The sequence below is a fragment of the Barbus barbus genome, assembly GCF_936440315.1.
Source record: "Barbus barbus genome assembly, chromosome: 7".
Taxonomy (NCBI): Eukaryota; Metazoa; Chordata; class Actinopteri; order Cypriniformes; family Cyprinidae; genus Barbus; species Barbus barbus.
This window is the reverse complement of record NC_136735.1, coordinates 23,146,459-23,159,036: the sequence shown is the minus strand read 5'-3', so window position 1 is coordinate 23,159,036 and position 12,578 is coordinate 23,146,459. Positions and strand designations below refer to the sequence as shown.

The window sequence follows — 12,578 nt, the reverse complement described above, 5'->3', positions numbered from 1 at the left end:
GCGTTTAAAAACGACTGAGAAATTCAACCACGTCCATATGGCCAGCCTGCCGTGCCACATCCACAGGTCGTAAATTGCTGTGATCTGTTGCATTGGGATCAGCGTTAAAGCGAATTAAAAGCCGCACGGTGTCTATGAATCCGGTTCTGGCAGCATCGTGCAAAGGAGTGCTTCCTGTCCCGGGATCAGGCACATTAGGATCTGCTCCATATTCCAGCAGCAGGTGAGCCAACGGTGTGTTACCCATCATCATCACCTGCAGGGGTAAACAACAACAACAAAAAACACGTGCAATGTTGTCAACAATGTTTTTGGTACAAAGAATTGTTCATTTCTATTTAAAAAATAAATAGGCAAGATAAATCAAAATAAAAACATGCTGACTGCAATTCCTACTTTAAATGTCATTATTTGGAGTCACTGAGAAAGATTTTCTTTCGATCGGTAAGAACAAAGCAGGCTATTAGGACAACAGCTAATAGGCTAACTGTTCAACAACATTAATAATTTAACTGCTCATGTTGTAATATTTGTTTTTATTAGGCCTATTGCTTAATATTGTTTTTAGACAAGTATGTAAGTATGTCCACTTTGTGATAGGCCTAATTATAAACATAGGCCTATTTCGTTAAGATTAAAATGTTTCACTTATGGCAGATTCGGACGGGATTAAAGTCTCAAAGTACGTCTGTGAAACAGAAATTTCTCTGACGTCCGCCTGTAAAACTAGTCCCGTCAGAATAGGGCTTCTGTGTAGCCTAGGCTCCTTTTAAGCTTGCTAAACTGTTACATCGTCTTCGCAGGCACTTTATTTTACCTCTCCATTTTATAAATCCTGCACAGAATGGGGAGCATCGCAACAGTTGTAACACCATCATTAGATGGTGACAACAGACTAGATATTACATGACCACCACCCTCTTGAAGTGACAGCAGGACAAAAAGTTTGAGTTTTAGGCTAATCTGGTTTATAATATTTGCTACCTCACTGAGACAGGGTGGTGAACGTTGATGTGGAATAGCCTAATTTTTAATAATAATAGCCTACAATAAATACATGCCAAAATATTAAACGGTTGTTTTCTATTACTTACTACCGTTCTGATAATACAGAACTCTTTTGACATTCATTTACGCAGTTTAGGAATAGGATAAACTAATAGAGTTTTATGAAATAGCCTAGCTACTAAAATGCGACGATGAAATACTCCACAGTCCATGAAACTCACATAGGACCTACTTTTAAAGTAGCCTACAATTAACAGAATTAATTTCTTATTTTGAAGTAGCTACATGATTGTAGATCTTTATTTGTGTGTGTGAGAATGTGCTGTCCTTTGGTTAAAACGTCACAACTATAATTATACATTACATTTAAGACCAATAAAACAAAGATATACGGTTTTTTTTTTTTTTTGTAAAACAAGATAAATGTTTTAGCCTTAAATACCTCCAGATAACTACACCTATAGGATAAATACTTTACTGAAACATTAATAATGTTCTAATACATTATGGGAATTAATAATAGGCTATTAAACTGATTTTTTTCATAGTTATTAGAATTGCATTATAGTCTAAATATGCCGAAAATGTTTCCAATTAGTCTCACTACTCTGTAAAGACAACGTAAATATGAAATCAAAGTAAATAAATAAAAAAATATATAAATAGAAATTAAATCATATTAAGCCCAGTGTAAGAAAGAATTGAACAAAATTCTAAAGGTAGGCTATATGTTATTAAGTTATAGGCCTATTACCATATTATAAAATAACTTGAACTTTCGTGCAATGTTTCCTTTAAGTGCCTTTGTATTTATATATTTAATATTTGTACATCTCCAGTCCGGCTTATGTTTGCATTTTTACTTTTTTATATATTGTCAAGACGTGTCTTAAACCTACCTGTATAGGTGTTCTTCCGAATTTGTTAACGCCGTTCACATTCACTCCGTTAGATAGTAAAAACTGAACATGGTAAGTGTTTCCAGTCGCGGCTGCTTTGGTCAGTTCATCCTCGGCATGCATCATTTTCATCATCAGTCCACTGAAGGATTTCTCTTTGACAGGTACAAGAAATAAGAAATCATCTACTGGTTACTCCGAAAATAACCAGAGTTCACACTGCATTTAAAATTTCTCTGTCTCCAGACGAAAAAGGATCCTCTGAGCTGGGCGAATACGTTAAATCGACTTCTTTATGAGGCTGCTGAGTCTTATAATTATTATACGTAGGGAGATATTTGTTCGGACTTGCCTCTGTTATGAACGTCATGACAAGCCGTGCTGCAGTAGCGTATGAACTGCGCATGCGCACTCAAACAGCTGATCCAGGAAGACTTGGAGCTACAATGACACAGTAAGGCAGTAATGAGAGAGTCTGTCAGTGTTTTAAAAATTGTCAATAAAGATATTAAAATCTCAGTCGCGAGAGCGAGTTTTCTTTGTCGGTGTCCACGATCGGAATTACTGTAGGCTACAGATTGAGCAAATCAGACAGATGCAGTTGGTGCCATTTTGGATAGGCTCTTTGTGAAGAATGGTTATCCTACCCAGAAAAAAAATCATTATTTTTCAGAGTATGTACCTTTTTTATATATATATATATATAAATAGAAACGCAATGCTATAGCTAATAATGATGACTCGCTCAGCATCCCACATAACTGAATTTAAAAATTAGTTGTTCTATAAACAGAGTATTGATTACACTGCTATTTCAATATAGCATTTCTTCTTTTAGTCATTATTACGTCCGTCCAGTATAGGACGCCTACTTTGAGCAACATCACTCATAATAAAACATACAATTAGGTTACATTTACATACAGGGTCAACTTTTTATCTCAAGTTATTTATTTATCACAATCTATTACATCTGAACGGTATAAAGGACGGGGAATTCCAGGGATGTACTGCATCTATTCTGACCATTATTTTGTCCTGCTTTTAGTTTTACTGCTACACCCCCCACCCCCCCACCCGCATTGTACACAACCCGCATTGTACACTATAAAAACAAGGCCTTAAAACGTCAAGACTGCAGCAAGTAGTTCTAAAGTTTTTTTATTTTTTTTTATTTACAGTGTTGTGCTTCCTTTGGTTGTATGTTCTTTTATGTCAGTGAGAGTAGTAAAACCAGTACAAAATTTATTACAAACTGAAATAGGCCTACATGATCACTTACTAGACCATTAGATAGAGGGGACGCTATCCAATCTGATCAGGAAGTTCCTACCTAAAATAGAAGCTTTACATAACTGCAGATGTTTAAAATCATAGGGAAGATGCCTTAAGAACAATGTGCATTTACTTTTTAATTGTAAGTTCTTTATAAGTTTATCATGCACAGGATGATGATCCATTAGCCAATGTGTTACTGAGAGAAATATGTTAATTTAATTGTCATAGCACAAAATGTAAAAATAAAGGGGTGCACTAAAACTTTACAGAATGTATAAGTGACTTTTAATATCACTTATTACTTTTGTGTAACCTACTGACAATTTAGTAACTTTAGTAAATTTATTCTGTTATTTATTCGACTTGTGCATGAATTGTTTAACATGTTTAACTTCACTTTAAGTGACAATGTGAATTCAATTTGAATGATTTCACCCAGTAAGCCTATGTTTTGATTTGTGTAATGTATGAAACCTATGGAATTAGTGAACAGCAACACCCATGGATTAAAAGAATTATTAAAGCATTTAGTTTTACAGTTAAATAAAATTAAACTAAATAATATAAAATGAAATAATAATAAAAATAACACTAGTAACAACATGCCACTCAGGACCTTCTGGGCCACAAATCTAAAAACATTAAATGTATCCAAAAATCTCTCACTGACAAATAGACACCAAAAACTTAGATTTTCAACATCATACAATGCCACAGATCCCAATTTCTTAGAGACAACAAATTAGATAAATTGTCCTCAAAACTGTTTTGATTAACTAAAACAAATATTGATATTCAGATGAAATGACAAAATTAAGAGCAAAGCCATTCATCAAATCTGTTGAGATGAGATTTTGTGCACGGTCAAGAGAAAAAAGTTAGGTGGGTGGCTGTCTTACTCAGTAGCACCGTTTTGTATTATATTGGGGCAAGCATGGTGTGAGCTTTTTTTTTTTAATAGAACCAACCAGAAGAAGATTGTTTTGTTCATGAGTATGTTTCTGACATTTCAGGTAACTCCCAGTTTAAGTTTGTAAGACATCCAGCATTTATTTCATTGTGATTTTCCCACTTAAGGTCTCCTTCCTGGTTCAAAGATGTACACGTCACTGCCTAAAAGTTTGAAAAGTTTCTCTGTCATGTCAATGTAATGGTATTTCTTGCATTTGGTGGTAAATAAGTCTGAGCTGTCTGAATGAATTTTGTTCTCAAAGTTCTCATACACCAAAATGAAAGAAAGAAATATCACTCTCTTTTAAACTGCTGTGTGTGTGTGTGTGTGTGTGTGTACGCTCACACACACACACACACACACACACACACACACACACACACACACATATATATACAGTATATAAAAAAAAACAGTATTTTGACTAAGCAGTTTTTGCAAGCAACATTTAAGATTTTACAGTTCATTATATTATAGTGCCAGATTCTTTCTTGAAAGTGTGTAATTGATTTTTTTTTCACTGCTTACTGCTTCTGTTCATGTCACAGTTGGGGAGAGTTGCTAGTGAAGGACTTGAGGAAGTGCACATACATGATGCCTTCGGTCAGTCTCCATTTTGATGACATTGATTTTCTTGGTGGGTGATCTGGCACAGGCCAGTCTTTCCACACCGATCATTTTTTTAAATCTGCCACCATTTACAGCCTCGTTCTGAACTCGATCTGACCAACAAATAAACATGATTTTGCTTGGGAACAATGGGGTCTCTGTGAGCAGTTGTGAAGCAGCACTAGGCCATCTGCAGCAGTAGTGTAGCCCGGGCCCACCCACTTTCATCTGTGGCCCACCCAATAAGAAGTTGGTAATTTTCCAAATGGATGTAATTTATTAAACGATAATAATACATGTCTTAGTTCACTGTAACTTTATTTATTAAAAATATTAAAAGCTTGTTTTCATGGTCAATTACAGGTCCTTTCTTAATTTTCCCTCTTCATGCTTGTCAAAATGATGATTCGTCTGCTCCTGTTAGTCCCACCCATAATGTTATGTTTACCACTTAAGGATGTAATAGTAAAATGCGCGCATTTGTTAAGTTAAATTTGAAAATAGCCTAGTGAAGCAAACATAAATCAGATAAATTCTTTAAAAAGCTAAATTCTTTAATCCGGACAGTCCACCTGCGGGTGCTGGATTTATCGATCGGAAACTTCTGAACAAAGCTTGTTTAAAGCATCATATTAGCATAGGTACAGTGTTTGATCCGCTAAACTGATGCATCCTTTGTGGAAAGAAACACATAAAGTTGTGCTCCTGGTCGCCACAACAAACTGCATAATGCGGCGCATTTCTGCGGTCCTCGATGTGCGTGAACTGACAGAGATGCTTGATTATGAAATCATCAGCGAAGTAATGCTTTACAATAAACTTCCTTTTTTTTATCGTTAGTTAGTGCATTAACTAAAATTAGCAATACATTTGTTACCGTGTTTATTCATCTTTGTTAACCAGCTCAGGCAAATGTTAACAGATAGGCTATAACTTAGTTATTAAATTAGTATTAGGCCTATTAGTAGGTTTCGAAATGAACATTAACATAAATGACTAATGTTAATGCTTGATTTAGAAGTACTGTGTAATGAACCTTGGTGCTGTATCTTTTTTTTTTTTTAAGCAATTTGTCATGCAGTTTTCATATGCTACACACTTGGCCTACCCAGTTTTTTGTAGGCCCACCCACTTAAACATTTCTGGCTACTCTAGTGATCTGCAGTGAGAATTACTGAATTAGAGAAAGACAGAAAGTGATTCGGTCACATGCACACTGCTTAATGGTCTGTGAACTGAGTGTTCAGACACAGCCCTCCTTTTAACCCTATAAAGCCTATCGTATTTGATATACTGTACAAATTTCTAAGGCCTCTAAATAAAAACAATCAAAACTTTTCTGAACAGAAAATCAAATCAAAACCCTGTTGTACACAGTCTACATACTGTATCCTCTGTCCTCTGATCGATAGTTTCTACTTTTTTAGCAAGTTAAAGGCCTTTTAGTATAATTCTAAAAACATTTCCCTTCAGGTTGAGATGCACGTCTTCTTGCTTTGAAAACTAATTACAGTAACATTTACATTAACTATTTATTTTATTTTATTTTATTTTATTTTAAATGTTATTTAGCAAAAATGAATGAACCTAAATACATTCCTTTATACCAATAAAACAAATTATTGTGTTAAATTATGTAAAATGCAAAAGCAACAACAGCAGGTTACCACTTATTACAGTGTAGGTTTATTATAATTGTAGTGTAGTGTAGGATATAGTGTATCTATACATTGTTTTTTACAAAAATCAAGTTAAAGTGTTAGTATCAAACATCAGGCTTTTGAGGTTTTTTGCGTTTTTGTAAATCTATCAGTCATCGTTGTATTGCATTGCAATATGTTTTGCCACCACAATAAAAAAAAAATAGCTCTGATCATAAAAAGCATTTAAATAGATATTTGTTTTGGACATAATTTATCTAAGTTGATCTTTGAGTTTAACACAGGTTTATGTTTTACGTTTCATGTTTCACAGTTTTATGTTATGTTTAAGTTTAACACAGAGACACCTGAGATGGCGCAGCGGATGGCTGCTGTGGTGTGGAACGCTTCCATTCTTTTGTTGTTTTTGTTTGTTTGTTCTGTGTTTAGTCATTCTCTTTGTAGCTCTCCCTTCAAGCAAGGGTGACCACAAAAAAGCTATAAAAACAAAAATAAATGTATTAATACAAATAAACCAATATAACAAAATGAATACAAACATAAGCTAACTATAAGAGGTAACTATAGACTTGAGCTCTTGTTTCTGAAAGTTTGGGCTTTTAATGCCATCTTATGCGTAGATAAGCGTTTTTATATAAAGGTTTTGCTGGCAATTTGTCAATGGATGAATGGAAGTAAGTAATTCAACCTAAAAGTATGCACTGTACAGTTAATCGGATACATCACTTACACAGAGCGTGAAAATGGGCTGAAACTTAAAACAAGTTTTAATTTTTCATGGTAAACACATATTGATACTTGTTCTGTGATTTCAAAAGTATCAGAAAGAAACCCTCTACGACATAGAAGTTCCTGATTTTAACATTTCTGAAGGGAGATGCTGACAGAGAAATAGAAAACACAGGTGATCTGAGAAAGCTTAAATAACTTTATATGCATCTTTCACAACATATTTTGCCTATATCACCATGCATCTGTAATTTTCTTTTGCCAAATTGTGTGTGTGTTTGCTTGTTAGTTATTTTAAAAGGTCTTTGATGTCCAAACATAAGTAACTCTGTAAGAGCATTACTAAATAATTAAACCTAAAAAATGTACATTCTGTTATTAAACTGTATATTTTGTAAATTATTATTTTTCTTTTCTGCATTTCACCTCTGCTATAGTTTAAATAAACCTGGCATTGTATAATAAATATTGTTGGCTCTGTGACAGATTGTTTATGTTCCTAGATTCTTCCACGCTGATGGCTGTGCTCTAGAGTTGGAGCGTAACTCCTGTTGAAGAACATCTCTAGACATTATGAGCCATATGACTTGTAAGTAATACCTCAAACATACACTACCTACAGTTTAAGGGTCAGATTTGTCATGTATTTGAAATAAGTCTTTTATGCTCACCACTGCTGCATTTATTTGATTAAAATACAGTAAAACAGTAATATTGTGAAATTACAATTTTTTTATAACTATTTTCTATTTCAGTATATTTTAAAAAGTGATCAAAGCTGAATTTTCAGCATCATTATGCCCGTCTTCAGTGTCACATGATCCTTCAGAAATCATGCTTTGCGAAAACAAGAATAAATTACATTTTACAATATATTCACATAGAAAAAAAGTTGTTTTAAATAATAATATTTCACAATATTGCTGTTTTTATTTATGATAAATGCAGTTTTCCTGGTGAACACAAAGAGACTTATTTCAAAAACATAAATAACTGACCACAAACTTTAATAACACAGGGGTTTTGAATACTCATTCATTTATTCTAATAAAATGCAAGAAGCTCTTAACGTAAATAGTAATTTGTTCCTCTGGTGATTTGTATTGTATACCCAGAAAGCAATGCACAATGACGTAGATTCCCATTCTCTATACCCAAGCTAGACACTCTCACACCATGTCTACACTGGACGCGGCCAATGGACCATTGAAAACTTTGTGTCAGTACGTCATAAATAGAACGAGGCATCAGTTTACGGTCAGGGATTTGTTGTGTCACGCCGCGCCGCATCCAGTGTAGACATACACTCACCTAAAGGATTATTAGGAACACCTGTTCAATTTCTCATTAATGCAATTATCTAATCAACCAATCACATGGCAGTTGCTTCAATGCATTTAGGGGTGTGGTCCTGGTCAAGACAATCTCCTGAACTCCAAACTGAATGTCAGAATGGGAAAGAAAGGTGATTTTGTTACGGGGCTGACGAGACGTGAGACGTGCGGATCCATATGCAAAGCTTTATTACTAAACATGGTCAGAAAACAGGCAGGGTCAGACAGGGGCAAACAGGTATGGCAAGGGCAAGACAGAGCAATCCGGGGCGCAAGCGTGGGTCGATGATCGGCGAACAGTATCCAAAGGGGCAAGGCAGAGAGATAATCCAGAGTCGACAGCAATAATCCAAACGGGGAGCAAACACAGTCCAAACGGCAAGGCAAGGGGTAAATCCAATAAACACGGGCAGGGTCAGACACGGCAGGAAAACAAGGCAAGACTAAAACAATGGCTCTGTAAAGTTGCTATCGCTGGGTTAGTGATAAACGCTAACAATACTCGGCCCTGATGCTGAGGAAGTCCATGGCTTAAATAGTGTGTGTGATTGTGAAATGAGCATCAGGTGTGTGTGATGAGTGAATGGTGACAGCTGTGATCTGTGCAATGCATAGTGGGAAATGGAGTCCAGTGTGCTGTGTAGTGTGAGAGTCAATGTGGTGAACGGGTGACCTCTGGTGGTGGTAAACCAGGAGATCATGGACCAGATTCGTGACAGATTTAAGCAATTTTGAGCGTGGCATGGTTGTTGGTGCCAGACGGGCCGGTCTGAGTATTTCACAATCTGCTCAGTTACTGGGATTTTCACGCACAACCATTTCTAGGGTTTACAAAGAATGGTGTGAAAAGGGAAAAACATCCAGTATGTGGCAGTCCTGTGGGCGAAAATGCCTTGTTGATGCTAGAGCTCAGAGGAGAATGGGCCGACTGATTCAAGCTGATAGAAGAGCAACTTTGACTGAAATAACCACTCGTTACAACCGAGGTATGCAGCAAAGCATTTGTGAAGCCACAACATGCACAACCTTGAGGCGGATGGGCTACAACAGCAGAAGACCCCACCGGGTACCACTCATCTCCACTACAAATAGGAAAAAGAGGCTACAATTTGCACGAGCTCACCAAAATTGGACAGTTGAAGACTGGAAAAATGTTGCCTGGTCTGATGAGTCTCGATTTCTGTTGAGACATTCAGATGGTAGAGTCAGAATTTGGCGTAAACAGAATGAGAACATGGATCCATCATGCCTTGTTACCACTGTGCAGGCTGGTGGTGGTGGTGTAATGGTGTGGGGGATGTTTTCTTGGCACACTTTAGGCCCCTTAGTGCCAATTGGGCATCGTTTAAATGCCACGGCCTACCTGAGCATTGTTTCTGACCATGTCCATCCCTTTATGACCACCATGTACCCATCCTCTGATGGCTACTTCCAGCAGGATAATGCACCATGTCACAAAGCTCGAATCATTTCAAATTGGTTTCTTGAACATGACAATGAGTTCACTGTACTAAAATGGCCCCCACAGTCACCAGATCTCAACCCAATAGAGCATCTTTGGGATGTGGTGGAACGGGAGCTTCGTGCCCTGGATGTGAATCCCACAAATCTCCATCAACTGCAAGATGCTATCCTATCAATATGGGCCAACATTTCTAAAGAATGCTTTCAGCACCTTGTTGAATCAATGCCACGTAGAATTAAGGCAGTTCTGAAGGCGAAAGGGGGTCAAACACAGTATTAGTATGATGTTCCTAATAATCCTTTAGGTGAGTGTATAATAATAGGTTCTATTGTATTTTGTTGCGCCGTCCGGTGTAGACATGGTGTTAGAACTCCTATTAAATATAGTTACATATGATGTATGTATGATGCCATCCATAATTGATAGAACGTTTCTATTTCAGAGACTGAAAAACATCAATAAACCAAATGGTAATAACTTATTTGAAGAATAATAATAAGAATAACAGGAATAAATAAAAATGCATCCGTTACTTACTATTGCTTCTTATTTTTCAGTGGGTTGAAAGTTCTCATTAAACACACTGCTTTCTTCTCATCTTTGTGCATTTTCAGATGTTGTGCATATTTATGAATCATAATTTTTTACTTTATCTTGTCTTCTTTCTCTTTTTTTAGTTTGGTTTAGCTCCAACCCCAATTAAGCAGACCTGAGCAATTGATCAAGTATCACCAGAAACTCTGCAGAACGTTGGTCCTCCATGCCCAGGGATGGACACCAGTGTTGTAAGTCATCAAACTAGAAGTCATCCTGCCTCTCTGAATTGTCATGTTCAGAATATATTGCAGGAGATCTCAACATTGTCTCTCAAGGTCCACTTACATGCAGAGTTTTGCTCCAAACTAGTGCACTGCACATGAACAAACTAATCAAGTTCTTCAGTTTTACTAACTATAAAGTCACAAATAAAGGTGAGCGTGATCAGGTGTGGACCTAAACTCTGAGTGTGAATCACTCAGGTCCCTTGCTCAGTAGTCAGTGGTTAAGGGCTGTCTCAATCACAAAATTTAGTTTGCTCCCTAATAAAGCTGTGAAAACCAGGAAGCATCAATGCTCACTATGTTCCCTTATAGGAAGTTCTGAAGCTCAAAACTTAAGAGATAATTCGCTACAAAACAACACTTGATCAATATATTTCAGCATAAACATACATCACTAGACAGGTAATGTCTAATCTAGCAAATATTTATGACTGAAATCTTGCGCATACATGTAACAAATTATTTATCATAATGTGCTGAAAATAGCATTAAAAAAATATCAGTTTTACTGTTGTGCTTAAATGTCAGTAGTGATGTTGTACAATGAGGACGGAAATAGTCACCAGTGTGTAGTGAGCCACTGTCCTTACCAGTCCCTGAATTTGTGTACACAGTATATTCATTCACAACCTAACGAACTATGAAGCTGATTGAGACGCAACTTCTGTATGACAGTGGACCTTGAGGGCCAGAGTTGAGAACCCCTGACATACTGATTAGTTAATAATCACTCATTAAGAACGAGTACACTTTAATTTGTAGAGATATATGCAATATTTGACTCATATTCAGCGACGCTATTATCTTTTTTCCCCTTTTGTTTGTGTGTCAATCACAGCTACATAAAACCAAAGGCCATTCAGCCACAGGTCACTGCATCTTTTACTGTGTAAGTTATTTTTTTTGAATGTCAAACACATTCTCAGTATTTATATTTGGTTTTGTTTTTATAACCATTTTAGAGTCACCGTTTTGTTACAGTTCTTATCCTTTTAACATTTCAGCATCTGACTTTTTTTTTTTGTACTTGCATAGTAATTTTAATTGTACCACATTTGCAATGCATATATAGCAGTGCTCCAGACTAACTTTTGAGAGCAGCGGCACCAGAAGCAGATTTGGTAGCGCTTGGGGTGGTGTGTGGGGGGTATTAAAAATAAAGATAATTAAATCATAAAATTATTATAGTTTTGCATTAATAAGTGTAGTTACTAGTAATATTACACATTTATTTCTTGGTAATACACATGTGACAGTAAAGCACTGAGCTTGAGTTAGGAAGCACAACATTTTTTATACTTTTAAATACTTTTATTAACAACAGTAACATGTGCAAAATGTAAGTTTTATATAGAAAATTTACATATTCTACTCATATTAAATGTACCATTATTCTTCTGTAGTATTATATGGAACTGACCAACAACTTCAGTGATTATAAAAGGAGCTCTCTTGTTTTGTGATTCAGTCAGAGAAGTTTGTTTTTCAAGGCACTTTGTGACTTTTCTTACTTAATGCACAAAAAAGAGCAAACGTTTACAAAATTAGTTTTCTTGATTATTTAAAATTTTATAATAGAGATTTTATAATTTCAAAATGTAAAGTAAAAAGTAGAAATGAATGACTAATAAGCCTATAAGTGTTCCTCTGCTGCCATCTACTGTTTATATTGGTAAATTGATGCCCCCTTTTTTTAATTTTACATATTTTAATTTTAAGTATATTTTGGTCATCCCTTTAAAAAAAACATTTCAATCGTATGCTTTTTAGAGTTTTAAAGTGCTGTAAATAGTTGTGTGAAATACTTAAATGTGCTTGAATT

At 35.7% G+C, this 12,578-nt stretch overlaps 1 protein-coding gene across 1 annotated transcript; it reads right to left on the bottom strand.

The window, feature by feature from the left end:
* Positions 1 to 4: 4 nt before the first annotated feature.
* cdkn2a/b (cyclin-dependent kinase inhibitor 2A/B (p15, inhibits CDK4)) lies at positions 5 to 2,033 on the bottom strand (the record flags this gene model as incomplete). Its single annotated transcript, XM_079422092.1, has 2 exons — positions 5 to 256; positions 1,908 to 2,033. The coding sequence occupies 2 exons, from the start codon at positions 2,031 to 2,033 to the stop codon at positions 5 to 7; spliced, it is 378 nt and encodes a 125-aa protein (XP_079278218.1).
* Between the last annotated feature and the right edge of the window lie 10,545 nt (positions 2,034 to 12,578).